The 16244-nt window shown below is 45.4% G+C and overlaps 1 protein-coding gene across 1 annotated transcript; it reads left to right on the forward strand.

The window, feature by feature from the left end:
• The first annotated feature begins 276 nt into the window (after positions 1–276).
• On the forward strand, positions 277–10715 carry RNH1 (ribonuclease/angiogenin inhibitor 1). The gene is made up of 9 exons (XM_009996424.1): positions 277–378; positions 3208–3378; positions 5137–5307; positions 5974–6144; positions 6983–7153; positions 7645–7815; positions 8719–8889; positions 10116–10286; positions 10628–10715. Exons 1-9 carry the CDS (start codon positions 293–295, stop codon positions 10713–10715), a joined length of 1371 nt encoding a protein of 456 aa, XP_009994726.1. The 5' UTR covers positions 277–292.
• Positions 10716–16244: the final 5529 nt, after the last annotated feature.

The following is a 16244-nucleotide window of genomic DNA, read 5'->3' on the forward strand; positions in this document are numbered from 1 at the left end:
GGTGCTCGGAGATACGGAACCCGAAGCAGGATTCCCTCTTAGCTTGCAGGAAGGTGCAGGGCTTAGCTTTTTTGTCCTGAGAGAGGTGAAACGTCAGTGGGGTTTTTTTGGAGGAGGAGGCCAGGTCCCAGGCAAACCCACTGTGATGCTGCTGGCCTGTACTGGTGCTTGCAGCAGACTGGTGTTGTAAAAACACAGCCTGTCCTCTTTGCATGCCATAGTTTGTGGCTGAGTTTAAAATAAAACTTTTTTTTTTTTTTTTTTTTTTCCAGATCTTATCCAGGCTGTCAAAATGGAGCTTGACATCCAGTGCGAGGAGATGAGCCCATCTAGATGGGCTGAACTGGTGTCCACAATGAAATCGTGCAAAACCATCAGGTAGTAACTGGTAGTTGCAGATCATCTCTTCTGAGAACTGTTGCATTTCTCTTTGTTGTTTTTCAGCTTCAGAACTGTTAACCTGTAGCTTAGATAAGCATCCATCGGTAAGAAGTAATGCTGCCTTGGCATGTATGGTAATGTGGTTATCTAAACATTTCACCTCTGTTTTGGTAGTTCTGTCTTTCTCCCTCAAGGTAAGAAAGCTTTCAGCTTATTAGGTTGCACACTCTCCAGGCTCCAGGTCAGATGTCGAGTAGCCTAAATACTCATGCACAAGCCACATGCCATTAACTTGTTATCTTCACTTGGCCTTCAAAAGTACATGCCTTGTGTGTTGGGCAAACCAGTGTGAGGGAACCTTCTCCTGGAGTGTAAGCTGTAGGATTAAGTTCAGAATACTTGCTTCTGAACTCTTCCCTCTCTTCTGGTTAGCAGTTCAGACAGACAGGCATCATCTTTCATGGGCTGTAGAAGACAGGCTGCATCAAGCCAGCAATGACTTGAAAGAAGTCAGACAGGTTGAAGATGACTTGCTTTTGTTTTGCAAAGGAGCTTTTTGCAGGCAAGCTTCATGGGCCTGACCTTGGCTTTTCAAAGTCATAGAATCTTAAAATGTATTGGGTTGGAAGGGACGTCTAAAAGTCATCCAGTCCAACCTCCTTACAATAAGCAGGGACATCTCCAACTAGAACAGATTGCTCAGAGCCCCATCAAGCCTGACCTTGAATGTCTCCAGGATTGGGGCCTCCACCTCTCTAGGCAACCTTTTCCAGTGATTCAACCACCCTCAAATAACTTTTTCCTAATGTCCAGCCTAAATCTACCCTTTTCTACCTTAAAACCATGATCACTTGTCCTGTCATGACACGCCCTAGTCTTCCCCAGCCTTCTTATGGGCCCTTTCAGGTATTGGAAAGTCACCCCTGGAGACTTTTCTTTGGGCTGAACAACTCTAACATTCTCAGCCTGTCTTCATAAGAGAGGTGCTCCAGCCCTCAGATCATTTTTGTTGCCTTCCTTTGGACATGCTCCAACAGGTCCACATCCTTGTTGTGTTGGGGGCTCCAGAGCTGGATGCAGCACTCAAGGTGAGGTCTCACCAGGAGTGAAGAGAGAGGCAGAATCATAGAATGGTTTTGTTTGGAAGGGATCTAGAAGATCATCCAGTTCCAACCTCCCTGCAAGGGCAGGGACACTTTCCACTAGACCAAGTTGCAGAAAGGCCTGTCCAACCTGGCCTTGAACACCTCCACAGAGGGGACATCACCTCTCTTCAATCTGCTGACCACACTTCTTTTGATGCAGCCCAGGATGTGGTTGGCCTTCTGGGCTGCAGTTGCACATTGGTGGCTCGTGTCTAGCTTTTCAAACACTAGTACCCTCAGGTTTTTTTTCCACAGGCCTGCTCTCTAGCATGTCTTCCTCCAGTCTGTATTAATATCTCTGGTTGCCCTGGCACAGGTGCAGGACCCTGCACTTGGCCTTTTTGAACCTCATGAGGCTCACCTGGGCCCACTTCTCCAGCTTGTCCAGCTCCCTCTGGATGGCATCCTGTCCCTTTGGGGTATCGAACTCACCACCCAGCTTGGTGTCATTGGCAAATTCATTGAGGGTGCTCTCAGTGCTACTGTCAATATCATTATTGAAGGTATTAAGCAGCACTGGTCCCATTAGAGATCCCTGAGGGATACCACTTGTCACCATTTTCCACGTGGGCATTGAGCCATTGACCACTACTCTCTGGATGTGACCATCCAGTCAATTCCTTATCCACTGAACAGTCCATCCATCGAACCTATATCTCTCCAACTTAGAGAAGAGGATGTTGTGGGGGACTATGTCAAAGGCCTTGCAGCAGTCCAGATAGAAGACATCCATCAATCTGCCTTGGATGTCTGAAGGCAGTGGGGTGGCTGGCTCCTGGGCAGAGGCTGTGCTGCTCAAAACATAGTGAATGAGAATGGCTGTGGCAGGGATTGGTGATCAGTATTGAAGATGATCTCGTTGGGAGCCAGCTGTCCTTGCCAGACACAGGAAAGGAGAAGCCTACTAGAGCCTCACGTTTTCATAGTATTGTCTAAGGAGGAATAACCAGGCAAGTTTTGGCAGTCCTAGTGTGGCAGTGCCTGGGGCTGTAGGGGTTCTTCATGGCATTTTCTTTTTGCCCCATGTCTTTTCTGCCTTTCTGTATACCTCCCTACCCGTCCTGAGCTCCCAATCCTTTCCTTATCTCTCCTTCCAATTTAGCTTCTCCCATCAATTTAGCAACAAGTAGAAAAATTCTAATGTCCAGTGGGAGAAGTCACTGCCACACTGCAAACTCACAATACTGGGAGTCATGCTGGAGACAGATGGTGCAGACTGGCGTGACTCACCTACATGAGACCAAACTGCTCATGAGTGTCTCTGGGGCTGGCTGAAGACCCAGCCTGGCTTGTCTTAGTGTAGAATGAGATTGAAAGCCTATGAGCTTGCCTCTGGTTAGATGTGGCTTCAGACACCAGGCAGTTTGTTGCTATCAATGTTTAAATGAAGATGAATCCTCCAGCTGAAGGCCTGCTGGGGGCATGGCTTGACTCGTGCCCTCTTCCACACATCACGGAGGAGGTCTGTGGCTTAAGGATCTGCCATCCAGCCCTTCTTGTACTGCAGCCCTAGAGAGAGAGCATTTCTTGGTTTGTGCATTACCCAACAGGTCACACATGTACTTATGGAGGTGTACCAGGGCTGCAGAGGACTAAATCATCCACTTTGCTTTCACAGGAAGTGCTCCAGCCAGGGAGAACAGTATAATCCTGACTAAAGTGCTCCTTCTCCCTCTTTCAGGCTAGATGACTGCAATCTCTCCAGCAGTAACTGCAAGGATCTCTCCTCTATCATCAATACAAACCCATTTCTCACAGACCTGAAGCTGAACAACAACGAGCTGGGAGATGCAGGCATTGAATACCTGTGTAAAGGATTGCTGATGCCAACCTGTAACCTACAGAAGTTATGGTAAAGCCCTGTTGATCATGTTGCTTGCAGTCTGCTGCAGGTGAAGTCGAGAGGCAAATCAGTATGTGATAGCAGTAAAGAGCCATGACAGTTCATCTCAGCAATTACCTAGGTCAGATGGCTGGAAAACTCCAAGGGTTTTTATCAAAGTATTATACTTATTGGAAGATTCCAGATCAGCAGTCTGTGTTCCAGCACTTAGGGAAGGACAGGTAGAGTTTTTCCAGCCAAGCAAAGGCTTTCTGGAGACTTTCTTTAGAAGAGGTAGCACATCTTCCCCTGGCCTAGGCAGTTGGATTATCTGTTTAGGCCAGTTTAAACAAAAGGATGACCATGGAAGGCCCTAATCTGTCATTAGCACATACCTGACATTTTCACAAATGCATTCTTCAGAGAGCTCTTCTGACAGTTACAAGTACAGCATTTAGTGTCTGGTCCAGTTTGCTCACTCCTTTCTCTAGAAGCCAAGCGAAAGAGTTCTTGTGAGCTCTGATGTTGCAAGAGCTGTTAGTCTTTCTGCACTCTACCAGACTGGCTCTGCCTCAAGCGTTGTCTTCTCAGTTGGACAGGGCCAGCTCAGTTCAAGACAGCATGTTTTGCAGGGGCATCAGCACCACATTATAGCATTACTGGGTTTCCCTCAGCAACCATGGCACAGAAGCTTTAGTCAAAGCCAGTGGCTGCTGCTCCTGCTCCTACCAGTGACCCTAAAAGAGATGCTACCTCTTCTGTCCAGCATCTCTTCTGCAGGGTACTGGAGTCTTCCAGCTCCAGAGGTGTGTCATGAAGATCCTGGCCTCTACCTTGTAAAAATAATTTGCCTTTTATATCAGATATGCCTGCTTCAAAGTCCCTGTGCCCCCTGCCATGAGGACTCACTGACAAATAGAGGGAAAGTTGACTGTGAAGCTACTCAAGCTGCAGCTCTCTGATGGGTCTTAAGAAATTCACTGTGGTGCTGTACTGGGAAACTACCACAAGTAATTTTTCAGAGAGTTTTTTCTAAGCTTCAGAGTGTTCCATATGCTCAAATAACAGCCTGGATTAGGCTGTTTCAGTACTGCAGAAGCATAATTGTCCATTTTTGGGACTTTGGTAAGGTGCCTTAGAGAATAAAAGAGCAATGAAACCTAGTCAAACTTTGTACCACCATGCACAACGCCTCTCTGTTGCCAGAAAGTCTTGTCTGATAACTCCCAACACCCCATAGCAATAACGGTGCAGTTACTGTGCTGCTTCTCCTAACCTGAGTGCTGAAGGATCATCTTCATAGATCTTTCTTATAGTATACCATTAAACTTCTAAGTAATATCCAGGGATTTAAGACAAGTTGAATGACAATTTTTACTTTTAGCTACTCTGGATCACATTCCTAAAGGGGGCAAGAAATGATTGCTTTATCTCTGGGATAAAACTCATATGATTAGAACACTTCTATAAAGCAGTCGCAGTGATACTTAATGTAGGGTGAATCCTTCTTCTGCTAGTGATCCTATATGAGTCATTGCACTGAAGGAAGTATGTGAGCTACTGTCTGTGCTACAGGTGTAATACTAGCTGATAAAATATTTTTACACATCTGTAAAATAGTAGTTCTAACCTGGACATACTGCTTTCTAGAGGGTTCTGCACTGTCACTATCATGATATCATGTCAGTATCCTTTCCAAGCTCAAATATCAGCAGGTGCACTTCTCTGAGAAGAGTCTCTGTAATTCTGGGGGTGCATGTCCTCACCCCAGTTGTCTCTCTCCTTTAGGCTGCAAAACTGCAACCTAACAAGTGCCAGCTGTGAGATTCTCCGCTCTGTCCTCAGTGTACAGCCATCCTTGACAGAGCTGCATGTAGGTGATAACAAACTTGGAACTGCTGGAGTGAAGATGCTTTGTCAAGGGATGATGAACCCCAACTGTAAGCTGCAGAAGCTGCAGTAAGTAGTCACTGGGTTTTTTTGTCATCAGACAGGTCATGCTTGTTTTTCCCATGAGCTAAGCGGGAGTTTGTTGCCAGATGTGGATTTCTTTCTGTTTTATCTGAAATTGTGTCATGCTTATTCATGCTGGTAGGTCTCATGGGTTTGTAAGAGCTGGGCGTCTGTTCCCATAGGCTTTGTTTAGCCCTTCTGGCAGTGGCGACTGCTAATGCAGGACCTCTCAGATGGCCAGAGGAGGCCTGATTCTGCTGCACTTGGTCCTTGTTATACAATTGAGTGGAACCCAGGTCTATTCACAGCCCTGAGCTTCTCCTGGGAAGGCTTGGTGATGAGGCTGCGTGGTGTGCTGCAATGCAAAACTCAGTCATATATTCCAAGGTAGCCTGTGCATTGGTTTAATTGAGGGCTAGTGTAAAAATGGGGTGGGAATTAGTCTTGTTAGGGTCCCCTGGGATCTAGTTTAAGAATTATTGCTTCCTGAAATAGGCAGGAGATGCTGTTAATAGCTCTTACCATTATGTCTCTTTTCATGTGTTACCTGGTCTCAACTCATGTTGGTTTGTTTTTTGCCCTGCCTAACACATTTTGCCTAGCTGATGTCTTGCAGGTAGCAGGACATGGTGAAGACAGTTGTTTTTCCCCTGGACTACTTCTTTCTCGTAGGCTGGAGTATTGTGAACTCACAGCTGATGTTGTGGAAGCTCTCAATGCTGCCCTGCAAAGCAAGCCCACCATGAAGGAGCTGAGTCTGAGTAACAACACGCTGGGAGATACAGCTGTAAAGCAGCTGTGTCAGGGACTGGTGGAGGCAAGCTGCAACCTAGAGTTACTACAGTAAGGAAGAGCTGGTCATCTCTAACTGGAAGTAGTTCTGTTGCTAGTCATACTGTCCATAAAACAGGAAAGATTATTGTCACAAATGCTTGAAATTTTTTTGCTCAGATTTCTGTAACTGGAAACTGTAAATATATGTGTGGGGCTTTCAGTTTTGGGGGGTTTAGACCTTATTTTTAGCATGTGATTCTGAGCTTGCTATTGGACCTGTTGGTACAGTGAGGTTATGTATCCCAGGTTAAAACTGCAATTACAAGGTCTGACTGCTTGCCGGTATCTGAGAGCAGAGGAGCAATTGCCGTTAGTCACTCCAGTTCTTACCCCTGAATTACCAGCCATCTTTAGTATATTTATTCAGAACCCTCTTTTGCTTCAAAACATTGATACTGGATTTGACCGTGTATTTGGGGTAAAGCCCCTGAATGGGTTTAGTGGAGAAGCACAATTCAGTTTATCTTGCATCTGTGCTTCAGTTGGGGTTGAATGCCAGGGACTCGCTGTGTGATACAGGCAAAGGTTCCTCTTAAAAAGGACAGTCAATATGAAGGGGGAGTTTGACAAGAACATTCTTCGCATTAATGGATGTGAATGGCTGGGTCAAAGTAAAAGTGCCCTGCAACCTTGTGGAGTGTGGCAGCAATGTGTTGCCTCACCCAGAGCTTGACTAGGATACCTGTATCATCTGAGCCTTGCAGGGTCTAGCAATACGCAGCTGAGCTGCACTGATTTGCAGCAAGGAACCAGCTCATAGCCACTTCTCAGTCAGAACGGAGGGTGCTGGGGTGTATCTTAACACAGCAGACCTGGAGCAAGAACTCCAACTGTGCTTTTTCCTCAGCCTGGAGAACTGTGGCATAACCAGCAATAGCTGTTGGGAGATCAGCACTCTTCTCAGTAACAAGTCATCACTGATAGATCTCTCTGTGGGGGATAACAAGATTGGAGATTCTGGTCTGGCTCTGCTGTGCCAAGGACTGATGCATCCTAACTGCAGAATCCAGAAGCTCTGGTAAGGGCAGGCAGAGGTTATGTAAGTCCTTCTTGCAGCTCTCTGCTTTGTGCTGCTGGTTTGGTCCTGTGTGGAAAATTTGTCAATTACATCCCCTAGTGAAACACGAGTGCCTCTGCTGCTAGTTTGTTCCTTCTCAAAACTGGAGCACAGCATAAATGAGCAGAACTGCACTGACATCACTTGGATCAAATTCTGGGCAGAGGGTGAATGGAAATCTGTGTTGCTATTGTCTTGGCTTCATGTTGATTTATCTGTGTACTAGAATTGTATGTTCGTGTTTTTGTGTTACAAAGAGAGCTTTTGGTGCAAATGATGGAAAGTAAGGAGAAGGCTGTGTGCTATGATGAGTGGGTAACCATGAATGGGTTTTGCAAAGGATAGAAGAAAATGAGATGATGTAAACGGAAATTCAGAATACTAAAATATTACTCTGTTTTCTAATTTAAGTCATTTTTGAGGGGAAAATAATATTCTGTTCTTCCCTGCAGGTTATGGGACTGTGATCTCACAAGTGCTAGCTGTAAGAATCTCTCCAGACTCATCAGTACAAAAGAGACCCTCACAGAGATCAGTCTGATAGACAACAACCTGAAAGACTCAGGGATGGAAATGCTGTGTCAGGCACTCAAGGATCCCAAATCTAAACTCCAGGAGCTATGGTAAGCTGCTGTGAAGCTTCACATACCCATTGCCTTCTTCAGAGACTTCACTGAAGAAAGATGTAGGTGAAGCAGTGCCCATCAGATAGTTACCCAGATGCAGTGGTTCCAAGAACAACTCGTGATAGTTGTTACCTAAAGGAATAAAGAAATTTATATTTCTGAAGTTATAGACACTTTGAAGATCAGCCCCATAGTAATCCTGTTATAAACAATAGGAGACTAAGCTTACAGAGCTTTTGGCTAATATATTTTATCATGCAACAGATGGCAGCTAATAGACTTTTGAAGTTTGAAAGGCCTCCTGTAATAGCAAAACAAGTGCTGTGATAGTGTATCTCAGATTCTCCACTGGATTCAAGCTCTGTCACTGATAAGTCAAAAGAAGGCTCTAATGATATAAACCATTCTCAGCATCCTATCTGCTGAGAGTGTTACCTCTTATCTTAGGATGGTCTGTTGTATGGCCAGGAGAGGAAAATTGTTCTTTCACATAGAACTTGCAAGTTCAAGCAGCACTTGAACTTTCCTACATCGTAAGCTCATTTCCTGCCCCCTGCTGGGTTCTTCCCCTGCCCTGGTGGCTTGGGAGTTGATGAGGTGCTTCAGGAGTGCACGGTGGAGCTGAGAGTGACTGTAACAGCAGCATGCTTCATCACTGATCATTCCTGTGCTTTATGGGCAGATGTCTTTCCTAAGTGCACACTCTGAGACAGACATCCCAAATATAAAGAGTGGGAGAAGTGCTGCATAGAAAGGATTGAGCAGATGGGGTATTGATAGGAGTACAGTTGTTATGTGTTCCCACTGTCCAGGCTCCTGTGAAGCAAATGTGAAGAAGTGAAAGCTGCCTGATGCTCTCTAGATTTCTCATCTAGATCTCATGTCACTTTTCCTTTGCAGGATTAGGGAGTGTGGACTCACGACTGCTTGCTGCAAGGCTGTCAGTTCTGCTCTCAGTGTGAACAAGCACTTGAAAATACTGCATATGGGTGAGAACAAGTTGGGAGATGCAGGCGTTGAACTCATGTGTGAAGGGCTACTGCATCCTAACTGCAACATCCAGTCCCTATGGTAAGATGCACCCTGAGAAGTCTTCTTTCTTGCTGTATTACCCTTCAAAGAAAGACATGCAGAGAGAAGAAGAAAGAAATAGATGGTAGCATGATATTTTTTCTGCTCGCGTGAGACAATTCGCACCACAAACTGTTATTTAATTAGTCCACTAAAAAGTCTGAGGAAGCCACAAGTGCTTCCGTGTATCCTGTCACTCATGGTCTCTTTCAAGTACAGGCTGTACACCCATGTGATGGTGCATTCCTAGCTGTCCAACAGTTCTCTCCTAGGTACAGAATGGAAAGTTCACAATGCAGTGTACCTTCAGGATCTAAAGAAAAGTGGGGAGGCTGAAGAGATCTTGATTTGTTTTGTGAGCAGCTCACTGTAGTCCTTCCCATGTGCTTCTCTGAACTCATCCACAGGGCCTCTCTCAGGTGGGACACTGAGATGGAGTAACTGCTGGTCCAGGTCTGGTGTGTTGATTCCCATGCCTGCCAGTCACAATGCAAAGCCTGACTGGATTCATCAGTTGCCTTCTGCTTCCCATAGTCTCTGTGGGTGCCAGCACAAGAGCTGGTCCATCCTCACCAGCAGGAGCTGGAGGCCAGCTGGACCATCACCTCCACCCCTGTGGTGGGACTTGCCTTTGCTATCTGCCTGTTCCCTTCTCATTTGGGCACCAGGCTCATTTGTGGCTGTGGCCTGTATGATGCTTGGGGCTCTGTGCTTGTCTCCTCCACACCATCTGAGAGAAGCTGGAGCTGTGCTCCAGTGCCTGAGACTCACAGTGAGTGAGTTGAGCATCAGTAAAACTTGGAAGTCTCTGCCCATAAAGGTGTGTTTCTTGACCACTTAAAGCTACTTGGTTCCAAGCTAAGAGGCCTTGGTTGCCCTTTCTAGAGAGATGGTTGCAAATCTGAAGTGAGAAACTTTTAGAGGTGATTTATGATAAGTTTAAACCAAATATGAGATTATGCATGATGTTGAAGTTGCTAACATCTTCTTGAGGTTCTTTCTTCCCCTGTACCCACACACCATTAAGCTTTAGGGAGGACTTTTAGGTGTTCAGCAGTCACAGTGAGGATGGCAGTCTCTATGGGAAGACCATGGACCAAGCTCGGCTGACAGCATGCCAGCTTAATGGGGATCTCTGGTCTTTGCCTGCTGCTTGAGTGTGGGATGGTCTCTGGAGCCATATGTCACTGCACTGGCTTTCCCTCCTCTCTATCCTCTCCATGCAGGCTGGGTAACTGCGATCTCACAGCAGCCTGCTGTGCAACCATTGCCACCATCATGGCTACCAAGCAGTGCCTTACTGAACTGGACCTGAGCTACAACTCTTTGGAAGATGAAGGCATCAGGAAGATCTGCGAAGCCTTGAGGAGTCCCAGCTGCAATGTGCAGCAGTTAATGTGAGAGATGTTTGTGGTTCTGCTTGTGTTCCCCCGGGCAGGTGGTGAGCTTCAGGGAGCTGGGGGGCTGTGGGGAGGGGGCCATGAGCACTGGCGATCTGGGAATTGCACCTGAGGGCTATTAGTGACCCAGGGTTAAATGTCATTTGCATGTTGCAAAGCAGTCCTCCTCCCTCCAAATGACATGCTGTAAGGCATATTTCTGGCTGTTGGACCAGACTCCAACCTATACAGGGCCCTTCATGTTATATGATCTTCTCATACCTGCCATTTGTGCATCTTTTTACTTCCTTAATGGGAGGATGCTCACTAAACCAGCTTGCCTTTTTGTTTGGATATAGTTTATATGACATTTTCTGGAGTTCTGAAGTGGATGATGAACTGAGAGCCCTGGAAGAGTCTAAGCCTGAATTGAAGATCATTTCATGAGCGTGATCATACCTGCAGAGCAATGTCAAAGCAACATCCTTTTCTTAATCTGGACTTTTTCATATAGAAAGCTAAATAATTCAACAGAGAATTCACTTGTACCAAAAATATATGTGGGTTCTCTGAATCAGTGTTCGGGGATGAGTCTTCTGTACATCTCTGGATGTACTAACTCTGAGGCTCATGAAAGCATTGTATATTTTCACTGCAGCATTTACAGTCCTAGAAATAAACAATTACTGGGCATCTCCTAGAAGTGAGTCTTTACTCTTTAGGAGCTCTTTAATCCTATAATGGCTTCTGATACATTAGTCAGGCTTTGAAGAGACCTCCTTTCAAAAGGCAGAAGGAGAACTACCTACTGTGTCACTGGGTGGTGCCAGGTCTCAGGGAAGGCTCTCCGAAAAACCAAATGTTTTTTATTGAAAAATGGAACTCTCCCCTGCCTTTCCCTATAAGTTTTTGGAAAATCAGTGCTGGGCAGGGCACTAGAGAAGAAGGAATTGAACCACTGTGTAACTTCAAAATTGATGTCCCTTGAAAAGTGATAATCCTACAAACAAAAGATGTGATATGCATTTCTGCTAGTATGGGAAGTGATTAAATGGTTGAGTATATTTGCTCTAGCAAGAGTGATTCTACATAAGCTTTATCAAAGTCTGTTTGCAAATATTTAACTTACTCACTTTTCTACTTAATAAAAGAAAAGTAAGTTATATCTGTATATTTCCCCTTTAAGACCAACTTCTGAACTACAGTACTAGTGTTACCTTGGTTTACATGTCAGGAGAGGATCTTAGTCAAAGCCTTAGGTAGACAGTGAGCCTAGAAGACCTTTCCCTGGTTTCAGGATTCACTGACTGGATTTTTTTGCCTAATCCATGTTTTAGTAAACCTTGTTCCAAGGGAAAATGCAGGTGTTGTACACCTAAACAACAAAATAATGAATGTAGTGTTAAAAATGTAGGAGACAAACCTGCTATTGCCTAGGGGTGGTCTTGCAGGAGGAGTGCCAAAAAAAATGCTATTCCCCAACATCTCACTTCCTAGAGCAGTCACCAGGTGTTTCATTTACTTGCAAATCCTCCCTGGTCACCAGTGTTAAAGGCTTTGGCTTGTACTGCTTACACATTCATCCCGAAGAGGCTGTAAATGGTTTTTCTTTGACTTAAAGAAAGCTGTGACCTACGCATAGTTTCTACAGTGCCGAAATAGTGCCCAAGAAGTAGCTCGCTTGTGTCTTCAGTCAAGTGTGAAGGATAGGATTTTTTTTTCCTTCAACACAGCTCTCACAAAGCTGCCCAAAATGCTAAAAACACTCCTTTTCCCATCAAGAGCTATTTGATCATCTCTGTGGAGGGCAGAAACAGTTCCTGTGTTTGGAAACCTACCCATGCTAAGTGTCTCTTAGGTTTTTCACAGTCGTGGTCTCTGCCTGCTAAGTTAAAACCACAACAATAATGCAAGAGTAATTATCACAACCTAATAACCACAGCATGTCTTCAGGACAGTGCACAGACCCAAAGTATCCTGCAAAGCCAGCACTTCCCACCCAAACTGACTTTGTTATACTTAAGTATTATTTTTGCTTTAGTTCAAATCCTAATTCTGTTTTGCAGATGTTTTGCAGATTACTTAGTGTCTTTCTGGGTCCAGAAGTACTCCCCAGGCCATATTGTGGTTGTCTAGGAAACATTGCCTGCATGCCATGGCTTCTAGGTATAGCCTAGCTAGTTGAGCTCCTTGTAGCAATCTTGTAGATGCATCAGCTCATCTCTGAGGTGCAGTAACTGCAAATCAAGTAGTGAAGCTGCAGTTGGAGATAATTATAATATAAAGCACGGAAGAGTTTTTGCTATGACACCTCCCACAAAGGAATAAAAAGACAAAACAGTCTTGGTCTTCCCTGACACCCTGAGCACTTGGGAGCTGCTGATTTCTTCACAGTGAGCTCCCAGGAGATCCATTCCCAATTCAGTGCCACAGCATGCAAAGCAAATCTAAATTAGACATGCTTCTAAATACAGCAGGATCAAAGATAGCTGCAATCCCAGTGAGGTGTTAATGCTCAATCCCCAGTGAATGCTCAGGGGACAAAAACCAGTTGGGGTTGGATGGCCTGATAGAGAGCAAGCAGAACTCCTAAGGCTGAAGAGACAGAACAGGACTGATCCAAGGCTTCTCAGGGAAAATATCAAAGCCCAGGTTATGTGAGAAGTGAAAACCAGATAAGGAAGGAGGAAAGCACTGTAGTATAGTGTTCTACCCCCTTTGTCACCTTCTGTCACCGTTTGACTCAGGTCCAACAACAATGCTCTCGATCCCCCCTCCCCCCCAACCCAAGTAGGGAAGGAGAGAGAGAAAAAGAGAGAGACTTGGCTGGATTGAAAACTAAACTACACAGCTTTAATTAAAACACTAATGAATCATACAAGAAAATATATACAATTATATACAGATAGATTCAGGTGTAGGCAAAAGCCTCTCACCACCCCCCACCCTCAGCAACTCCCACAGCACTTCCATGAACTGGGAAGAGTCCTGAGGAATCCTGAAGCTGCTGCTGGAGAAAGCAGAGAGTTATGGGGGTCAGGAGAGCTCGAGCCTAAGGGTCGATGGTGATGGATGAGCAGAGTCCTCCCTGGACGGAAGAGAAGGGAAAAAAAAAAAAGGAAGGAAGTTGTCTTCTGTGATCTCTGACCTTCCTCTGAGCTTACGTAGATATATGGAATGGAATATCTTTGGCCAATTTTGCTGTCTGTCTAACTCAGCCTCCTACGGGGGGGTCACAGATCTCCCCATAGTGTCTGAGCCGGCAGAGTGCAGGTGCGGCCTTGAAGCCTCAGTAGTTAGAAAAACATTCCACTGTCTTATCAGCCTAGCAGAACACACTGTTGCTAGTTACAAGAAAGCTTACTGAAGGAAAAAAAAATCAGTAAAAAGAAAAATTGGCTTCATCCTGGCTCAAACCAGGACACCTTCCTCCACAGTTCTATGCCCTATAGTCTCCACATAACTCAGCACCACCTTCTGAAAGACAGAACCACTTCTGTTTTCGGATGGGTCATTGATTCTAAATGTTTAAAGCCTCTTCAGGCTCCTGAGTTTTATGCCAGGCATCCTTGGAAGAGTATGGGATGGCATTGGCACAGCTGAGACTATGGATCTAGCTCCAGTAATGACTGCAAAGACTTCCCATTTACTGCTGACATCCAGTTGCAACAGCCCCAGCCCCAACATCCACAGGATATACTTGTCAAATGAGAGAAATCCTATTGCCTGGGATAGAGAGAGTTAAAACACGCACAGCAAAAACAGATGAAAAGCACCTATTCTTAGGTCACTCATTTATCCTGTACTTTTTATGGGCTTGCAGAGCTGGAAGGACTTTACATACCATGCTTTTTTTCACAAAGAGCAGCAAGGGGTAATAAATGCTCTCCTACAAGCATCTAGAAGCTCAGCCTTTCTCCTTCATGTCCTGCCCAGTTCCTGCTTGGCCTCCCCTGGGAACTGGAAGGAAAATTGGTGTGGAGCTCTCACTGTGACCCTTACAGCTGAATTTTCCAAGTAGGCACCAGCCCACCACAGTTTTGCTAAACTTAATTAAGCAGCAGCCTCTCTACCACGTCATTTCCCACTTTAACCCTGTCCTGAGCCAGCTTCATTAGTACTGGCTCTTGCCTTGCTGAGCAGGATGGTAACTTGTTTTTCTAGTACAGCAGAGCAATCTTTTACCATATTGGTGGCAGTGTGGTGTGCCTATGCTCTTAGAAGTCTCCCGAGGACCTGCTTGCACATTGTTTATGAAGGTATGTTTTTTGTTTAAGCTGCCAAATGTTGAGTTAGGCAACCTGCAATAAACTGGGAAGGGGATCCTATAGGTTTTGCAGGGAAACAATGATGTCCCCAGCCTGTGAGACCCTGGCAGGGCTGTTGGTGCTCCAGTAGGGCAGCTGAGCTCTTTCTGGGGTTACCTCTCATGGAGATGCAGCATTTTTTGGAGGAAGACTTGGGAAAAAAAAGAGAAGCATGATAGGTTTTATCTTACTGGCAGTGTTAAAAATGTATTTGTGCAGTTGTGCCTAGTCTGCTCTATGCTGTCATTCACACAATGGGAAATAGCAAGAGCCTGTTTTAGGTGATCTAGCCACAGGGACAACAGGGAGATGCATGTGCAGTGTCAAGTCCTGCCTCTGTTTTGTGACAGCTCACATCAGTGCAGTTTGGCCTGGTTAGCAATTCTGGAGCAGCGGTTCTCTCTCTCCTCCTCCCAATGTCTCCTTTGCCTGCCTCAGACCTTCTGGCTTTCTTATCTTTTTTCTACCAGGCTCCCTGGACAAACTGGCAGAGCTTCAGCGACCTTCCTGCACACCCTTCTTGTGTGACCTGCCATTCTGTGCCCCTGCTGCAGCCCCCTGCTCTGTTCACAGCGCTTTGAGTCGCTAGTGCTCCCTAGGCTGCTTTTTAGAGGTGTGGGGGTGATTATGGTTGCTATACAAACTGCAGCTCCCCAAGACTTGTTGCCTGAACAGTTCTGCAAATGAGTGGCTGTTTAGTGCAGACACATCTGAAAGGAAAGCATCAAAATCTTGTTATCTGATGAATCACAGAATCACAGAATGGTTTGGGTTGGAAGGGACCTAGAAGATCATCTAGTTCCAACTCCCGTGAATGGGCAGGGACTCCTCCCACTGGACCAGGTTCCTCAAAGCCCCCATCTTCCTCCCTGAACTAAGCACAGGAGCTGAGCAGTGTCCTCAGCTTTTTTGTTTCTAGCTGCCACCATTTCTGTCATAGTAACTTTGTGGCAACCTGCATGTCCAAGATCTCCATTTCCTCATCTGAGACAGGTAAGGGAGCAGGTTCCTTTTGTTAAAATGAAGTTAAAATGAAGTTTGTCTGTTTGCAAGAAAACAAGAAGTGGGAAACAGGAACAGGTTATTATGTTATTAGGTTATGGTTATTATCTGCAAGGGGAAGAAACACACACATTACAGGATCCCACAAGCACGTCCTGCCCACATAGTTGTTGTAGCCTCACCCAGTCAGACACATTAGCATGGCTTCTGTCCTCTCCAGTCCAACGCTTATCTCATGCCTCAGGTGATGCCAGGCTTACCAACTCTTCCTCACTGTCCACAGTACTTTCCAGCCTCCTGTCACCTAGCTTTAGCAACCCCACTGTGCTTGCATGGGTAAGTAAAATAAAATAAAATAATGTAAAATAAAATAAAATAAAATAATTCTCTCCCACCTGCTTCTTCATCCTCTTTCCTTCTCAGATGTGCAAGGTCACAAGCCATGACCATGGGTTGCCCCACTTCTCTCATCCATACGCATCAGGCCTGAGTGCCATCTAAGTACAGCTTGCTAGACTGCTCCAAGATGCATTTTTATTGTAAACAGGTTGCAAGGATGTCCCAGACAGACTAAACCACATGGTATTCACACAAAGTGGTCAGTGCCAGCACCTGCATGATGTCAATGTTAATACTGGTTTCCAGTAATATGAATTCCTTGAGTTCC

This window comes from Chaetura pelagica, unplaced genomic scaffold (genome assembly GCF_000747805.2).
Source record: "Chaetura pelagica isolate M959 unplaced genomic scaffold, ChaPel_1.0 scaffold74, whole genome shotgun sequence".
Lineage (NCBI taxonomy): Eukaryota > Metazoa > Chordata > Aves > Apodiformes > Apodidae > Chaetura > Chaetura pelagica.